The sequence below is a fragment of the Lissotriton vulgaris genome, chromosome 9 (genome assembly GCF_964263255.1).
Source record: "Lissotriton vulgaris chromosome 9, aLisVul1.2, whole genome shotgun sequence".
In the NCBI taxonomy this organism is placed as follows: domain Eukaryota; kingdom Metazoa; phylum Chordata; class Amphibia; order Caudata; family Salamandridae; genus Lissotriton; species Lissotriton vulgaris.
Genome location: NC_141697.1, coordinates 410,088,638 through 410,107,741, shown reverse-complemented (window position 1 = coordinate 410,107,741; position 19,104 = coordinate 410,088,638). Strand labels below are relative to the sequence as shown.

At 48.5% G+C, this 19,104-nt stretch overlaps 1 protein-coding gene across 2 annotated transcripts in view; it reads right to left on the bottom strand.

The window, feature by feature from the left end:
• PPP2R5C (protein phosphatase 2 regulatory subunit B'gamma) overlaps nt 1–19,104 on the bottom strand; it is a 1,413,048-nt gene that overhangs the window by 1,279,142 nt on the left and 114,802 nt on the right. The window contains exon 2 of one of the 2 annotated variants that reach the window (XM_086937820.1): nt 4,111–4,176. In XM_086937820.1, the coding sequence (XP_086793946.1) occupies nt 4,111–4,176 (66 nt within the window). Of the gene's footprint in view, nt 1–4,110; nt 4,269–19,104 lie in introns of both variants that reach the window. The other variant, XM_086937822.1, reaches the window with a different exon arrangement.

Here is a 19,104-nt window from a genome sequence, read left to right as displayed (position 1 = left end):
GGGACGCATCCATCACTACCACGTGCTCTGGTTGGTGTAGGGAGAGGAATTTGCCGCTGACCCAATCGCGGTTCGTGAGCCACCACTGCAACTGACTCGCAGTGCCCTCCGAGATCAGGACATGGTCGGACAGGTTGCCCTGACGCTGTGCCCACTGAAACTTCAGGTCCCACTGCAGAGCCCGCATCCGCCACCTGGCGTGAGGCACCAGAAGGATGCAGGAGGTCATCAGCCCCAGGAGCCGCAGCGTCAACCTGAACAAAACCCAGGATAAAGGCTGAAAGATTGGTAACAGAGCCTGAATATCCCGAACCCGCTGTTCAGGGAATAAACCCGAAATTGCGCTGAGTCTAGAACCGCTCCAATGAAAAGGAGCTTCTGAGAGGGGCACAGGTACGCTTTCGGCACGTTTATGGAGAACCCCCAGCGAGTGCAGGAGGTCAGCCGTAGTCTGGAGGTGGGAAACAACTATTTTTGGCGAGCCCACCTTCAACAACGAGTCGTCGAGATAGAGGGAATGGAACCCCTGATCTGCGCAGAGGAGCTGCGCCCACCGCCATCACTTTCGTGAACACCCGAGGGGCGCTGGTAAGGCCAAAGGGGAGCACGGTAAACTGAAAGTGCTCGTGGCCTACCGTGAACCGCAGGAAGTGCCGGTGGTCCGGCAGGACGGGGATGCGAAAATATGCGCCCTGCAAGTCCAACGCCACCATCCAGTCTCCAGGGTCTAGGGCAGCTAGGACCTGAGCTAAAGTCAGCATCTTGAACATCTCCTTCCGGAGGAAGCCGTTGACGCTCCGGAGGTCCAAGATAGGGCGTAGGCCTCCCTTGCCACCAGAAAGTAGTGAGAGTAGCAACCACGTTCTACTTCTGGCCCAGCAACGCGCTTGATGGCCCCCTTGGCCAAGAGGGTCATAACTTCCTCCTGCAGAAGTTGCAAGTGATCCCCCGACATGCGGTGGCATGGCTGGAGAGGGTCGCCTCTAAGGGGAGGGAGTAGCCCCTTCGGACGATTTTCAACACCCACCTGTCTGAGGTGATGGGAGCGCCAGTGGAGGAGGTGATGGCGGGCCCTGTCCCCCACTGGCGTTGAATGGGCCTGAAAGGTCGGGCTAGGAAGGCATTGAGGCAGATGCTGCGGCCGCTTTGAGGCTGGTTCTGCAGCCTGTGGCTGGCAGGACGTGTGGGGGTGCCCGTTCCTTGGCCACGAAAGGGGCGAAAAGCAGAAGTTTGCTGGCGCTGGGTTTTATAAGCTCCTAATTCAGAAAAGCCTGCCTTCGAGTTCCTGCCAGAGAATGCACACAGTCCCACAGTATTTTTCTTAATCTTTAATACGAAGAGAGACAATCATTTTTATTGAGGCTCGGTCCTCAGTAATGGGCCACCAACCTGCTGAGCGCAAGTCCAGCCCAACCCCCCAACTCCTCAGTAGCTAAGTCCCTCCGCACAAGTCGTAGTCTTGAGTACTGTAGGAAGCCTGCAGGTTGTTTTACCGTAATCATCAACATTCTGAACGCGTCGTGGACGCCCGAGGAATTGCTTGGGAACAGGAGGTGACAACTGGACAAATAGACAGTGTGCCTTTTTATGCCTGGAACAAGACGAATATTATTAATGTCTGTTTTTATTATGTGCTGAGGGCCAGCGATCTTTGTCTAGTTTTTTCTGTTCTGGGCACGTGTTCGAACAGTCTTTGGGGTCAGCTCATGATTTCTTGAGATGTAATGTCTATGAGAGCTCTGGTAACAGCCCATAAACAACCTGTGTTGTTGCTGGGGCCTCGTTCCTGCGTCTCCTCCAGTCTTCAGAGAGCCTTCGAGGAATGCACTTCCTTGAGATAAGCACAAGTTTTATAGGGTCCTTTTGTTTCACCTAAAGAATTTCTTGTGTCCTCTTTAGAAGTGGAGTGGGTGGCGGGGGTTTTATGACCCTTCCGTCCATTTGCCTGGGAACCCTTTGCAGACGTGAGCTGCATCTAGTGCTCTGTTAGTTTTGTAGCACATGCCTACAATTCTGGAGCAGTTGTGTACCGATTAGTATCCCTGTAAGTACAGCATCCGCTATTTGGAACTCTGGTCGATTGGACAGTTTGGAAACCATACGCCCCCCCATCCATTTTAGAGTGTTATATCAGCTCGGTCTCCGCGTAAGCAAACAGAATCAGTAGCACTCTCAGCTGACCATAATAAATGCACCTTCCTTTGATCTTCACCATTACTCCAAATATCCTGCTTATAGGCTGCACACCGGCTCCATCGCTCTGTATACTCTGCGGCAAGGCCAGAGAGACGACTAACATCTTTACAACCCCCCATCGCTCAGCAAAGAGACCATAGAGTTGACTAGCAAATACTCCAAACACCGTTTTAGTCCGCATCATTTGGCGCGCTCAGCACAGAGGCCAAGTAGTGAGTGAGCAGGTATTGTTAACACTGATACGGACACTCACCAGGCACTGCCTCACCTATCCAGCACAGCAGCCCACACACCTGAAGCTGCTTGGTTCTTAATGGGGAGACATAATATTGGAAACTACTCAGGGACCCCATATGACACATTTAGAGGCAAAAAAGGGTCCGGAGGCATGTGCGGTGAGGCACACCACACAGCAGTGTCACTATGCACAAGCATACCCAAGTGTGCTCTCTTTGTGAGCTGTGGTGCTTTGGGCCAAGAATAAACTTTCCTCCAGCAAGAGCTGTAGTGTTGTCTTTGGAGCGTCTAGTGAGTGAAAAGGAAAGACTGAGGAAGTGCAATACTGTGCTGCATACATGTATGGACTCAGCTGAAAACCAGCTAGGGCTTAGAATGCTACCTTCTGTAGGGATATGACAGCCTGAATTAGCCTGAGAAACTTCCTCTACTGACACTACAATTGCTATTTAACCACCCTTCGAGCATCTTTGCCCCTCACTGCAACACACTAGCATCAACAAGGCAATTAGCGTCTGTGGGACACACACACCACCAGCCGTCAGTGCACGCTTTGCCACCAGGCACACACACCACCAGCCGTCAGTGCACAGTTTCAACAGACACACACACACACCATTGGCCGTCAGTGCACACTTTCAACAGACACCACCAGCCGTCAGTGCACGCTTCCACCAGGCACACACACCACCAGCCTTCAGTGCACGCTTCCAGACACACACACCACCAGACGTCAGTGCACGCTTTCAACAGGCACACACACACCACCAGCCATCAGTGCACCCTTTCACCAGGCACACACACCACCAGCCGTCAGTGCACGCTTTCACCAGGCACACATTACCAGACGTCAGTGCGCGCTTTCACCAGGCACACACACCACCAGACGTCAGTGCACGCTTCCACCAGGCACACACACCACCAGCCGACAGTGCACACTTCCACCAGGCACACACACCACCAGCCATCAGTGCACAATTTCCACAGGCACACACACCACCAGCCATCAGTGCATGCATCAATTGTTAATGCAGCCACAATTAACTATTGTAGCAATCACAGTATGGCGCACTTTACTTTTAAACATGTCAGTGCACGCTTTTCCACCAGGCACACACACCACCAGCCTTCAGTGTAGGCTTCCAGACACACACACCCCCAGCCGTCAGTGCACGCTTTCACCAGGCATACAAACCACCGACCGTTTGTGCACACTTTCTACAAACACCACCAGCCATCAGTGCACAATTTCTACAGGTACACACACCAACAGCCATCAGTGCACACATCAATCACAGTATGGCGCACTTTACTTTTAAACATATTCATCTAAAGCGCAGCATGCCACCATTGCTACAAAAATAAATACACATTTTTTTGGCTTACAATTCATAGACTTTTGTTGCAATTAGTGTTGCAATATTTAGCAAGGCCAATAGCTCAAACTTAATTAATGCGAGACCTATTGCATTGCAAATGCTTGTTATTGTATGTGTTTGTACGAACAGCACTTCTACAAATACTTTTCAGAACCTGTAAAAGGTTGTGAGGGCTTCGCTAGCTGACAAGTATTGAGGATCTATATTCTCTTTTCTTTTTTATCCCATTTTATCGAAAGACACAGTTTTCATTACTATGACCGAAAGGCAAAGGGTCAAATGTAATAGCAGTACTCACTTCATGATCTGGATTATCAATACCTTCTTTTCCACTTTTTCCACCTTTCCCTGATTTTGGAGGTTCCTAAAAAGGACAGAAAGCAAGGTGTATCTTAGATCTCTTCAATTTCTTGTTTTCTGCATGTGCATTTCATTGTAAACCAGATATTTAATGGTCTGTAGTCCATAATAGGTACAACAGTAATGTACATCAGGTGTGCCCAAACTTGATCCACAAAAGCAGAATCCGTCACACATTTTCAGGATTACGCCATGGGATAAATTTACAATGAAGATAAATGGAAAACATTTACATAGTGAGTAGCTATCCTGAAAAAACTGGAATGGATTTGGCTTTGTGCACTATCATCCCTTCCATATAGCTATCTAAGGCAATTGTTATCTAAATCCCCACTTGAAAATAGGGACCTTTCATGCCAACACAGGTTAAGATCTTGTTTATACAGGCTTCAATAATATCCCATTTATACTGGTTTCAGTGTGCTTCTGACAATGATCAAATATACGTTTTCATAATTCGTTTAAGTCACGCAGATGGGCATTTCAGAGACAGTGTGGTAATGTTGAATTACATGCTGCACACATCTTCACCTGCTTATAAATTTGCAAAGCAAAACATTACCTTTTGCAGGACAGAGACGAAAACACAGTTAAAACATGTTATTGCTTTTAGAACATTAGTAAAATTAAGTCAAAATAAAAAAATCAGATCTACATTTCGTAGTTCTTGCTTACCTGGGTAACCCCTTTGTCACCAAAACTGGCAAGTAATAATAAAATACAATGCAATGAGATTAGCCTGAGCAGCCATTTCTCAACTGACAGCTGGAGAATATTACCACACTCATACGACCCTGGAGACTCATAATCCAAGTGCATGGTGGGTAAGTTAATGGTAAACATCCTCTGGGCCTACCGTAAACAGATTAAACTGTTTACCCCTTCAGTGCTGTGCGAATTCCGCTGCGGTGCTGAAGGTTCTAAAGAACCAATAGAACCATGACGGAACGGTTCCGTCATAAGCACAGGCCATCCGACGCTCATGACGGAACCGTTCCGTCATGAGCATGGAAGGGGTTAAACACCACCATGCTGCAGCTTAAGCCAGAACACTATATATATATATATATATATAGTTTTATTTTTTTATTTTTTATTTTTTATTTTTTTTTTCACAGAAAAACACATAGGTTTCAGGGGCGTTATAGTTAGTTGGACATTTGACTCGTACAAAACCATTGAAATTCCCCTGTTATAGTTAGTTCAGCTAACTATAACTCGCGCGTCCGCAATGCACTGCTGATGACGTCACTCATGACATGGTCATTGACACCACTCATGACATCACTGATGACATCTCAAATGACATCACTGATGACAGCATCCTTGTGACAGCGTGGCAGACCTCCTCTCACCCTAATATAACCTCTGATACACACACTCAGACATAGAAACTAACATTTTCAAAACAATGGACATGCCAATACAACTTACAACACACCTGTTCAGTAATTCCAAGATCTACACACACATCCACTCATTCACCAACAGTCCTATACAATCAGTCATACATGTACTCACTCACTCATCATATGTACTGATACATCTATACATCCTGTTACACACAGACACTCATTCATAGTTACTCACACACAGTCACACATGCAAACTATCAAACATCCATTAAATTGCATATACAGTTATACACACAGCACCATACTTACTTCTACAGAAACTTACACATACTTCTTCTTTTAAGCAATCACTTATAGAAACACATACTAATTTATACAGGAACTCTTCCAATCTCTCACTCTCACATATACTCACTTATATACACCAATACTCACATATACTAGTTCAAAACATATGTAGTTACTCATAAAGACACTATTGAAACAGTCATTCACTCACTAACACACCCATACGCACACTCATCCACCCATACAGTCTTGCACACATGCTGTCTTCAACACATACAAACAGTGTCACTCATTCATGCATCTATGCACTATGTAATACCCCTACCGAACCATGCAGACAGTCAGACACTCATACTGACACTCAAAAAAACAACTAATAACCTATATAGACACTCATGTAGCTACTCACCAACCCATGCAGCCACGTATGCACAAAGTGAGAGACTGATACAGATATTTATATATTTAAACATTACTCACTAACCCATGTATTCACTAAGATACACTTAATCAGTCAGTTATACAATCAATTTAAAAAAAAGAAATCATCCATTTAGACACTTATATACCCTTCTATTTTTCCATCTACCTGGAGATATATATATATATATATATATATATATATATATATATATATATATATATATATATATATATATATATTCACTGAAAAAACCATGGGTTATAGACCATATATAGTTAGGAATTAGCATTTACAAAACCTTATTTTACTCACACAAAACCATTGAAATGTCACTGACCATGTCATGAATGATGTAATATGTGACATCATCAGCAGTGGATTGCGGGTGCGCGATATATAGTTAGTGCAACTAACTATATATGGAATTTCAATGGTTTTGTGTGAGTAAAATAAGGTTTTGTAAATGCTAATTCCTAACTATATATGGTCTATAACCCATGGTTTTTTCAGTGAATTTTCAAGGTTTTGTAAATGCTAATTCCTAACTATATATGGTCTATAACCTATGGTTTTTTCAGTGAATTTCAATGGTTTTTTAATAGCAAATATCAAAAGCTTTAAAATTTCAAGTACGTGGTAGGTAAAAACATTTTCGTGTCTATGCACGCTGATGTGCTTTGAACGCTGCCCCCCCCCCCTCTTTTCTTTTAGGAGTATTCTCTCTTTGCAGATAGTGAAGGGTAGGTAAGGCAGGCCTTTGCCCCCGTTGTAATCCGTCGTGCCTGCTTCCCTCTCCATTTGATTGATTGTTATCCAAGCATTTACTGTTTTGGAATTGGTTCTCTTTGGTTCATTCTCTATTTACAAACAAGCACAGAGTCGCAATACTCTGTTTAGTCTTTGCAGATAGTGAAAAATCGTTAGAAAAAACAAAAGGAATCAAGCAAAATCAGTAGGCCACAAAGGGATCTCTTTTTGACCTTGCTAAAATAGAAACATTAGGAACAACCCCTCATGAGAAATATGAAACTAGTGAAAGGAACTGAGCTCGACGCCATGATGGCTGCAAGACAGCTCGGCTCCGCCGCCTACCCCGCCCAAAACAACGACAAACCCTATGCAAATATTATAAATATATACAACACACCAGCAAAGTAACAGGGTAAAACGTTTTATTAAATAACTATTTACATGGCAGCCTGCTGCAACATCGATCCAAATGCATGCCGCCGTTCCCGGGATTTCTCCCCGACTACTCTGCGGCCTACGAGATGGAGAGTCCGGGGCGTTGACTAGGTGGGCCAACGATCGCCGCTGAAGGAGGGGAGCCTTGCCGGTGAGAGCCACTGATCTGAAGAACCGCTGCCTGCGGTGCCTCCCTGAGCCGCTTGACGGAGGCCCCCGAGGGGCGGTGTGCTGGCGCGGACTCGGAGGGGGCGCTTGGCTCCTGCCCCATCCCCAAGTCTTGTTGCCTTGGTGTGGCCTGAGATCGCCCCCGACATAGGCGGTCGGCTCCCGGGGTCAGGAGGAACTTGTTGCCTTTTGGTGACTCTTCCATTCTGGACCTTGTCCCACAATCCGTTTGACCTGAAGACACGTCCTGCGGTGCCCTGGTCCAACCATCACATATACCTGCGCCAGGAGATGGCATGGGGTGCACTGGAAGGGAGAGGCGGCGCGAACGAGCCTCCCCCACCTCCCCAGGTGGAGGTTTCTCAGCTACACCCCAGCGCTTCACTCGGCCACCTGAGTTGCGCCCGCTCCTGCGGCACAGAGCCTCGCTCGGCCAGCTGAATTGCGCCTGCTCTTGCTATTACAGCGTCTCACCCGCCATCCGGCTGAATTGCACCCACTCTTGCGGTACAGCGACAGGCGGCTGCCACGGAGCTCAGGAAATGGTGGTCGGCTCCACAGACTTGGGCCTGGCCTGCAAGGATGGCTCTGGGCAACCCTGGAACTCGGACGCTTGACTGCTAGGGCATGGGCCCCATTCCCAAAAGCGTCCCCTCAGCCTTGAAGATTCTACAAGAGTCACCGGGGCCCCCGACTCCCGCAGACTTCCGTTGGGGAGCAACTGCCATGATTGCTCGCGGAATGGCCACGACGTAGCCACGGAATGCTCTCATGCTGACGCCAGCTTCAGTCTGAAACATTCAGAAACACTGTAGACTACCAATTCGATCAGTTCCGGTGGAGCCCCAACGTGACCCGTTAGAGAAGAACTTGCCCTCCCCTCTTTGACTAATGGTTCTTGTTGCCTGTCCCTTCTGTTGTCATTTAACTGAACTTTTTGGACTGCTGAAAGGGGTTCTGTTCCGACCGCTGGTTGGTGGAGACATTTTGACTATATTCTGGACCTGCCCGACCTCGCCCAAAATGGCGTCGGTATAAATGAGACTCGCAACTCCTTGATGTGTACTGGTTGCTCAGCCTTGATATCACGAGATATGTATGCAGTTTTGGAGCACATGGCGGGCGGGGACGGGTACTGATTGAACATTTGGACATCCCTATTGATATTAAGTTCTGATGTATTATTCATTACTGTACTATTGAAAGTTCGAATTAACGTTACTCATGGTACTTGCCCGCAAATGTATATCTAGATAATTTCATTGTAACTGTTAGACACCTTAATTCCTGCAACCTAATGGCCCGCCCGTTACGTTTTTCTACAGTGTAAAGTCCCCTCATCATATAAGATTCCAGTTTGCTCCGTGGCCGGCCCACATGGTTGTAGGCCCGTATTTGTATACTGAAAAAAATGAGTTTTCGAAGGAAGTATGGAATCAGCGTCATAACAATCGTCTAGGTTGGTAGGGTTTTAGAATAATGGCCGTTATTCCCAAACAATAGAAGACAGATAATGCAGACCCTTTGCCTGAATTTTGGATTGATTGAAATTTGTATCCGTCACACCAGCCCTTTTTCCAGAATTGTTAGAAAATGGTCGACCGTAGCTTAAGGTATCTGCCGAATGTAAGGTGTGGTATTTTGTCCCATAAAATAAAACTAATTGAGAAACAAATACACGAAGAGGGAACTCGAATTTAGAGACAAACAAAATGAAACATTTTTTGGCATCATATGAAGGGGAGGATATGTTACACAGAAAAATAATGCGAAAGGGATAGCCAAGATCTGTTGTATCACACGTTCCAGCAGCTAGTCTGATACATGGTAAGTAGAAGCTTTTTCGTGTTTGCGCGCGCTGACATCCTCTGAATGCTGTATCCCCCCCTTTCTTTTCTCCTCTGTAGGTTACATCGGAGTTCCGACTGAAGAATGGAGTAGACATGGACCGCACCATGCTCCATGTAAGGAAAGACATAGACAAGCGCTGTGAGATATTGCATGGAGTGCAGACCATCACTGGGAACGTAAAAAATTGTATGGTGTGACTGTGCGTACATGCCCTGATTGTATGGTATGAATGTGTATATATTCCATATGCCCAGCCGATAAACGTTCTGTTTGCGCAACTGCCGCGTTAGAAAACAACATCGTGACGCGTCGCGTAACCGCGACATATCGCGTTGTCGCGTAATGCGTATATGACGCGCCGCGTTAGGGCACCCGGAAGTGCTCCGGGGCGCGAGGCGCGAAGCGCAGCTTCCCGGAAGCGATCCGGGGCGCGGCGCGCGTAACGTAAGCATAACAGGTCATGTGAGTTGTTAATAAAACTTTTCATTGGTACATTTCACTTTTGGGTTCCTAATGATGTAAGGCTAGGTCATGTGACCTAAAAATAACACTTTTCATTGGTTGAGAACTATTTTTTGTCCCAAATGATGAAAACCCCTCCTTGTTTCCTCACTCTGACTTTCATCTTTGTGAGAGGAAGACTTTTTTTCATCACTTAGCAATAGCAAGTGTTGTAGCTTCAGCTGGTGCATCCCCACCACCACCACCACCTCCTAGGAAGAGAGTACCACTTCCTCAGGTGGTGATTGAGCAAGAGGTGCCCCCCCCACACCTTCTTGTTGCCTGTTTCGGCCAGCTCAATCGATCGAGCATGAGACTCTGTTGTGACCTGAAGAACCGCTGCCTGCGGTGCCCTCGCAATGCGGCCTGGTCCCTGAATGTGTGCAGGGGGATGGTATTTCTCGCTCGGCCAGCAGAGTTGCGCCCACTCTTGCGGCCTATGACATGGAGGCCGGGGCGTTGACTAGGCGGGGCCTCCGGCCGCAACCACAGTGCCAACGATTGCTGCTGACGAAGGGGAGCCTTGCCGGTGAGAGCCACTGATCTGAAGAACGGCTGCCTGCGGTGCCTCCCTGAACCGCTTGACGGAGGCCCCCCAGGGGCGGTGTGGTGGCGTGGACTGGGAGGGGGCGCTTAGCTCCTGCCCCCTCCCCAAGTCTCGCTCGGCCAGCCGAGTTGCACCCACTCTTGCGGCCTACGACATGGAGAGGCCGGGGCGTTGTCGGGGTCCAGCGGAACTTTTTGCCTTTTGGTGACTCTTCTATTCTGCACCTTGTCCCACAATCCGTTTGACCTGAAGACCCGTCCTGCGGTGCCCTCGCAATGCGGCCTGGTCCCTGAATGTGTGCAGGGGGGCGGTATTTCTCGCTCGGCCAGCAGAGTTGCGCCCACTCTTGCGGCCTACGACTGGAGAGGCCGGGGCGTTGACTAGGCGGGGCCTCCGGCCGCAACCACAGCGCCAACGATCGCTGCTAACGGAGGGGAGCCTTGCCGGTGAGAGCCACTGATCTGAAGAACCGCTGCCTGCGGTGCCTCCCTGAACCGCTTGACGGAGGCCCCCGAGGGGGGGTGTGGTAGAGCGGACTGGGAGGGGGCGCTTGGCTCCTGCCCCCTCCCCAAGTCTTGTTGCCCTGGTGTGGCCTGAGATCGCCCTCGACATAGGCGGCCGGCTCCCGGGGTCCGGCGGAACTTTTTGCCTTTTGGTGACTCTTCCATTCTGGACCTTGTCCCACAATCCGTTTGTTCTGAAGACACGTCCAGCGGCCTGGTCCCTGAATGTGTGCAAGGGGACGGTATTGATTGGATCAAGATGGCGGCTTCACACAAAGCTGACTCAAGTGTTGCTGCTGATGCTATGCAGACAAAAACTGGTTTTCAGTTCGTACATTCTTCAGGATTTTTCCATCCAAGGCTGGTTGAGAGTTTGTAGAACGATGGCTTCAGATTTTCAACATACTACTCTTCAACATTCTTCATAAATGTCATTCTGGTCCTGCCGCTACTTATTGGAGACATTAAACTATACTCTGGACCTGCCTGGCCTCGACCAAAATGGCGCCAGTATGGGAGCGACTTGCAACTCCTTATGACGTTCTAGTTACTTAGCCTTGACGTTATGGGGGATGTATGCGGTCTTTGTGCACATGGCAGGCGGGGAAGGGTACTGACTGGGAATACGGACAACCCTATTGATGTCGATTTTTCATTATTGATTATTGTATTAATAAAGCTTCGAAGTAATGTAACCCATGATACTCGCCCATGGTGTGCGTATGGACGATTTTATTGTAACTGATCCTGTTATACTTTCAATTAAAAAAATCAACCTTCACTGATCCTACAACCGTTTGTCACGTTTAGTTTTTTCAATTAAATGGCTCGTTTGTTACATACTCCTATACCCCTGGCTTTTGAAAGACACCATCTTGTAGAATAAAGGGCTGCGTCAAGGGTGGTATTGCCAAGAATGTCTTGTTTTCTAGTGCTCGTAATAACGAAGCCAGAACTGCCGAAAGGGATTCTGGTCCTGCCGCTACTTATTGGAGACATTAAACTATACTCTGGACCTGCCTGGCCTCGACCAAAATGGCGCCAGTATGGGAGCGACTTGCATCTCCTTATGACGTTCTAGTTACTTAGCCTTGACGTTATGGGGGATGAATGCGGTCTTTGTGCACATGGCGGGCGGGGAAGGGTACTGACTGGGAATACGGACAACCCTATTGATGTCGATTTTTCATTATTGATTATTGTATTAATAAAGCTTCGAAGTAATGTAACCCATGATACTCGCCCATGGTGTGCGTATGGATGATTTTATTGTAACTGATCCTGTAATACTTTCAATTAAAAAATCAACCTTCACTGATCCTACAACCGTTTGTCACGTTTAGTTTTTTCAATTAAATGGCTCGCTTGTTACATACTCCTATACCCCTGGCTTTTGACCCTTTCCTACGCGCGGTCTGTACTACCGCCCTCGGGCGATCTATGTAATGAACAGACTACCATTGCCGAAACACAAGGGGATGCATCTCAGAGAGATAAGTCAAGTACGTGGTAGATAAAAACATTTTCGTGTTCATGCACGCTGATGTGCTCTGAACGAGTCCCCCCCCCCCATATCATTTAGATTACCACCGCCCATTGCACAAAAGCGTACCGGGCGCTCCCCACGGAAAAAAAAGGATTTATTATTTATACATTTTTTTTTTTGCCCCGCTGGGCCCTTTTAAAGCCTCCACATCAAATCTAGGGGGTCAGGGAGGATCTACTATGCCCCCTTATGGTCATTTCCCCCTTCGTTTTGGCCTCCTCTTGTCTCTCGATCCTACCGAGAGACAAGATGGCGGCCGCTCCGGACTGTTTAGAATGTTGACAGACACCAGAGAGCCAATCAGCTTCGCTTCGCGAAGTTCCGTTACGCGTCAAGTACGCGAACCGGAGCGCTGTCACAGATATGTATATTTTTTTGAACGTTAATTTATCAAAATCCACTGAAGCACATATATTGAGACCTAGCAAAGGCACATCGCACTAACAGTCCCTACAATTTTGCCAAGTTTCATGCAAATCCATTCAGACGTTCGAGCTAAAAGTGAGGCCAACCGCCCTATGGAAATTAACATGGGAAAAACGCGTTTTGGGACCCCCCTTTTTTCCCGGCCCCCCCTTGACGAACCCCCCCCCAAATTTTCAGGGGCTGCTCAGAAACAAAATGTGCCATTTTCCTGAAAATTTCAGCCAATTCCGTCCACAAACGCCAAAGTTATTAGACATAGAATTTTCAAAAATCCCATAGAGAAAAAATACTAACTATATATACCTACTGGCGACCGCCAGTAGGTTATATATATATATATATAAATATATATATACTAGCAGCCCGTCCCGGCGTTGTCCGGGAGCAATCAGGCTTCAGGGCCCCCGCCCGCCCCAACGTTGTCCGTGGGAGCAATCAGGCTTCAGGGCCAGCCCACCCCGACGTTGTCCGTGGGTCCCCCGGAGCGCACCCGCGGCTGCTTCACCTACCTCAGCCGCCGCTCCTCCCCGCGCTCCTGAGTTCACCGCTCCTCCCCGCCTGTTCGCTGCTCCTCGCCGCTCCTCACCGCCGCTCCTCACCGCTCCTCCCCGCCTGTCCGCCTCTCCTCACCGCTCTTTCCCGCCTGTCCGCCGCTCCTCCCCGCGCTCATGTCATCCGCTCCTCCTCGCGCTCCTGTGCGCCGCTCCTCCCCGCGCTCCTGATGTGAGCACGCACGCCGCGGCCGGCGCTACTTCCAAGGGACTACTTTTTTTATCGTAATTTTTTTTAAAGAGCGTATATTTTTTTATTTTATATAGCCTATGTCCATCTGCAGACCCTGACAATTACAATGATGTATCGGGTGTTTGGATTGGCGCTGTGATTCCCGAGTTTACCCGCCTCAAAGGTTCCCAGTTCTCTCTTTATAATAGTAGTATAGATAAAACCTATTAATTTTCAGAAAAACACACATTCACTGGATGATGTCATCAGTGAAGTCATTTGAGATGTCATCAGTGATGTCATGAGTGATGTCACTGACCATGTCATGAGTGATGTAATATGTGACGTCATCAGCAGTGCATTGGGGTGCACGAGTTATAGTTAGCTGAACTAACTATAACGGGGGAATTTCAATGGTTATGTACGAGTGAAATGTCCAACTAACTATAACGTGCCTGAAACCTATGGTTTTTTCAGTGAATATATATATATATATCACCCACTGGCATTCACCAGTATGTAGTTATAGTTAAGACCAAGTTTCCATAGGAAGACAAATGTTTGTTTTGCTTATAACTTTGTCGTCGTTTGATGAATCTTCATGAAATTTACCAAACTAATGTTTTGATCATATCAGCTCCTATGTTGAAAGTTTGGGGGTGATTCGTCAAGGCGGGCCGAAAAAAAGGGGGGTTCCAAAACGTGTTTTCTCCATGCAATTTCCATAGGAAACTTTAGACAAGGCTACAGGTCGAACGGATGAACGGTATTACCCCAAATTTGGCAGGGAGAAGCGTCTTGGTCTAGAAAGCATGCTTTTGTTTATTTGGTGTAAATCCGTTCCGTAGTTTTGGAGAAATATTGAAATTTACAAATATCGATATTTGGGAATACTGCCGTCTGATTGGCTGGGGCGAGCACAAGCTTGCTGCTTATTGGTTGCGAGCACTGCCAGCGTTTGCAACTAGGAAGTGTTGGCCGCCATTTTGTAATTTTGTTGAAACGAGTAAGGGGAAAAAAGTGCAAAAAGAGTAGGAAAGAGGAGGATAGGAGAACTGTAACTTCTGTGGGGGGAGTGCGATGTAGTCACTCCTACCGGTCTGAAAGTGCGGTGTTGGTCAGAGTCAAATGGTGATGAGATGCTGCTACACTCGGTATGTAAACCGAGAACCTAAACCGTGAGCTCATTACTGTAAAGTGATGTGCTCTGGTCTTTGTAGCATACGTGTGCAAGTAGTGTTAGTAGGCGTTTATACCATACAGGGAGTGGGAAGCGAACTACTGACCGCTACCATGCGTTTATACTATACAGGAAGTGAAGTACTCACGCCTACTGGTGTGAAGACTCGTGAATCATACCAAGCTGATTGCTGTAAAGTGATGGGCTCTGGGTGCTTAAGCATACTGGCCGCTTCAATATGGATAGCATCTATAGGAGAGATGGTGTACATTTTACAGATGAGGGTAACAGAGTCTTCCTCATGAACTTTAAACACAAAGGCTCTTTTTAGAGCCACCCAAAATCTAAACACATAAGCTTGATGTATATCGTTTTTGAACGGAGTCGCGCTCCCAACGCGATAGGAATCGTGCACCCAACGCAAGAGAAATCGTGCAGCCAACACGCTGGAGTCGTGCACCCTACAAGTTAGAAGTTGTGCACCCAACGCCTGCACACCAGGGGGCCGCGCTGAGCGACACCCTGGATGCGCAACTCCTAATTTTACCATAAAAAAAAAAGATAGCACCTTTCACTAATTTCTATTCTTCCCGGGGACCCAATTCCCCTGGGCTAATATATAACGTTGGGGACCATGGGGGGAGCCACAATGCCCCCACAGTCCCAGCAGGCTCTGTGCGTCCTTCGGGAGCTGGCATTGCTTTTCCACATTGGAAGCTGCTAACATGCAGCTCCCCATGTGGAAAAGCAAAATGGCTTGCAGCCTACAGCACCGAGACTGCACTGGTGGAGGTCTCAGAAGCGATTCTGGAGTGCCTTGATGGAGGCGGCAGAGCGGTTCTGATTTTACTAGACCTCTCTGCCGCCTTCGATACAGTGCCCCACGGGCTTCTCCTTGCCAGGTTGTCTGCCATTGGCATCACCGGATCTGCTCTTGATTGGCGGACGTAATTTCTTGATGACAGGACGCAACAAGTGTGGATGCCACCGTATGCCTCCCGCCCTAGTAAACTCACAACTTGAGTCCTGCAGGGGTCCACTCTTAGCCCACTACTCTTTAATGTATATTTGACTCCGTTGATCTACCTGGCCGAACATCTGGGGGCTAAAATTATGGCCTACGCCGATGATACCCAACTTTTGTTCACCTGGCCGATGGACAATTTGGACACATCGGCTGTTCAGCACTGCCTTTCATCTGTCTTCCAGTGGTTAGCGCTTGCCCAACTTAAGTGCAATGAAGACAAGTCCGAGGTCTTTTTCTATGGTTCCTTCCCCGACAACTTTAAAAATCTTTTGTGGCCTCCTGACATTCCCTCTCCCAAATCCATGGGCGGTCCTGCTAAGAATTCGGGGGTCTGGTTCGGAAATGATCTGAAGTTTGAAGACCATATTAAAAGACTTACTGGTGCCTGCTTTGGAACTCTCAAAGCTTTACGCAGATTCTTTCCTCTTCTTCCAAGAGAGGCCAAAGAAACAGTGGCATGCGTCCTCATTCTTTCCAGGCTGGATTACGCGAATGCCCTGTTCTGTGGCTTACCCTCCTATCTGATCAAACGGCTTCAGGTTATTCAGAACGCAGTTGCAAGACTCCTGTTTAATCTACCCAGGAGATCCAGCATTCGCCCTCACCTGCGTAGCCTCCACTGGCTTCCAGTGGCACAGCGTATTACGTTTAAAGCATTGGGCCTTTTCCTTTCGAGCGATCCATCAGCTTGGGCCATTATACTTGAGAAAACGCTTTTCTCTTTATGTCCCCAATCGCTGCCTTCGATCGGCTAATCAGTGCAGGATGGCTGTGCCCAGAAGTTCACCAGGCTGGGAGGTCAGTCTATCTCGGTGATGGTTGCCAGAGCCTGGAATGCACTCCCTCTCCACCTGCGGGCAGCCCAGACCATCTCATGCTTAGGAGGTTCTGCCATCTTCCATTTGTTAGCGGCCGGCCCGGTCGCGGGTTTGCACTACCGCGTACAAACTGCAGGTCCACAGCTGCCTCATTTGGGCAGCGTATTGTGGTACGGGAGGTGCCTTTTACTTGCGGGGTGCTTGCGGGGACATTGGCAATCCTTTTAATACTTTTCTACATGTAAATGGCTGCGGCGACCCACTTGGGTTCTACTTATAAACTACCAGTCCCAGAAAGCATTGCTTCAGGTGTTACACCTGCGTATAATTACTGTGGGTATTTACTGGTGTTTGCCGCTTGCCGTCATGTCACATGGTCTGCCACTGAAGAGGGCGTTGGCCCGAAACGCGTCTGGCAGGAAAAGGACTTTGTTCGCGGCTCGCACCCTTGCGGTGGCATTAATTCCTACCCGTAAGTGCATTCCCACCATGGGGCAACCCTTTCTTCCATTTGTTAGCGGCCGGCCCGGTCGCGGGTTTGCACTACCGCGTACAAACTGCGGGTCCACAGCTGCCTCATTTGGGCAGCGTATTGTGGTACGGGAGGTGCCTTTTACTTGCGGGGTGCTTGTGGGGACATTGGCAATCCTTTTAATACTTTTTTACATGTGAATGGCGGCGGCGACCCACTTGGGTTCTACTTATAAACTACCAGTCCCAGAAAGCATTGCTTCAGGTGTTACACCTGCGTATAATTACTGTGGGTATTTACTGGTGTTTGCCGCTTGCCGTCATGTCACATGGTCTGCCACTGAAGAGGGCGTTGGCCCGAAACGCGTCTGGCAGGAAAAGGACTTTGTTCGCGGCTCGCACCCTTGCGGTGGCATTAATTCCTACCCGTAAGTGCATTCCCACCATGGGGCAACCCTTTCTTCCATTTGTTAGCGGCCGGCCCGGTCGCGGGTTTGCACTACCGCGTACAAACTGCGGGTCCACAGCTGCCTCATTTGGGCAGCGTATTGTGGTACGGGAGGTGCCTTTTACTTGCGGGGTGCTTGCGGGGACATTGGCAATCCTTTTAATACTTTTTTACATGTGAATGGCGGCGGCGATCCACTTGGGTTCTACTTATAAACTACCAGTCCCAGAAAGCATTGCTTCAGGTGTTACACCTGCGTATAATTACTGTGGGTATTTACTGGTGTTTGCCGCTTGCCGTCATGTCACATGGTCTGCCACTGAAGAGGGCGTTGGCCCGAAACGCGTCTGGCAGGAAAAGGACTTTGTTCGCGGCTCGCACCCTTGCGGTGGCATTAATTCCTACCCGTAAGTGCATTCCCACCATAGGGCAACCCTTTCTTCCATTTGTTAGCGGCCGGCCCGGTCGCGGGTTTGCACTACCGCGTACAAACTGCGGGTCCACAGCTGCCTCATTTGGGCAGCGTATTGTGGTACGGGAGGTGCCTTTTACTTGCGGGGTGCTTGCGGGGACATTGGCAATCCTTTTAATACTTTTTTACATGTGAATGGCGGCGGCGACCCACTTGGGTTCTACTTATAAACTACCAGTCCCAGAAAGCATTGCTTCAGGTGTTACACCTGCGTATAATTACTGTGGGTATTTACTGGTGTTTGCCGCTTGCCGTCATGTCACATGGTCTGCCACTGAAGAGGGCGTTGGCCCGAAACGCGTCTGGCAGGAAAAGGACTTTGTTCGCGGCTCGCACCCTTGCGGTGGCATTAATTCCTACCCGTAAGTGCATTCCCACCATGGGGCAACCCTTTCTTCCATTTGTTAGCGGCCGGCCCGGTCGCGGGTTTGCACTACCGCGTACAAACTGCGGGTCCACAGCTGCCTCATTTGGGCAGCGTATTGTGGTACGGGAGGTGCCTTTTACTTGCGGGGTGCTTGCGGGGACATTGGCAATCCTTTTAATACTTTTTTACATGTGAATGGCGGCGGCGACCCACTTGGGTTCTACTTATAAACTACCAGTCCCAGAAAGCATTGCTTCCGGTGTTACACCTGCGTATAATTACTGTGGGTATTTACTGGTGTTTGCCGCTTGCCGTCATGTCACATGGTCTGCCACTGAAGAGGGCGTTGGCCCGAAACGCGTCTGGCAGGAAAAGGACTTTGTTCGCGGCTCGCACCCTTGCGGTGGCATTAATTTCTACTCGTAAGTGCATTCCCACCATGGGGCAACCCTTTCTTCCATTTGTTAGCGGCCGGCCCGGTCGCGGGTTTGCACTACCGCGTACAAACTGCGGGTCCACAGCTGCCTCATTTGGGCAGCGTATTGTGGTACGGGAGGTGCCTTTTACTTGCGGGGTGCTTGCGGGGACATTGGCAATCCTTTTAATACTTTTTTACATGTGAATGGCGGCGG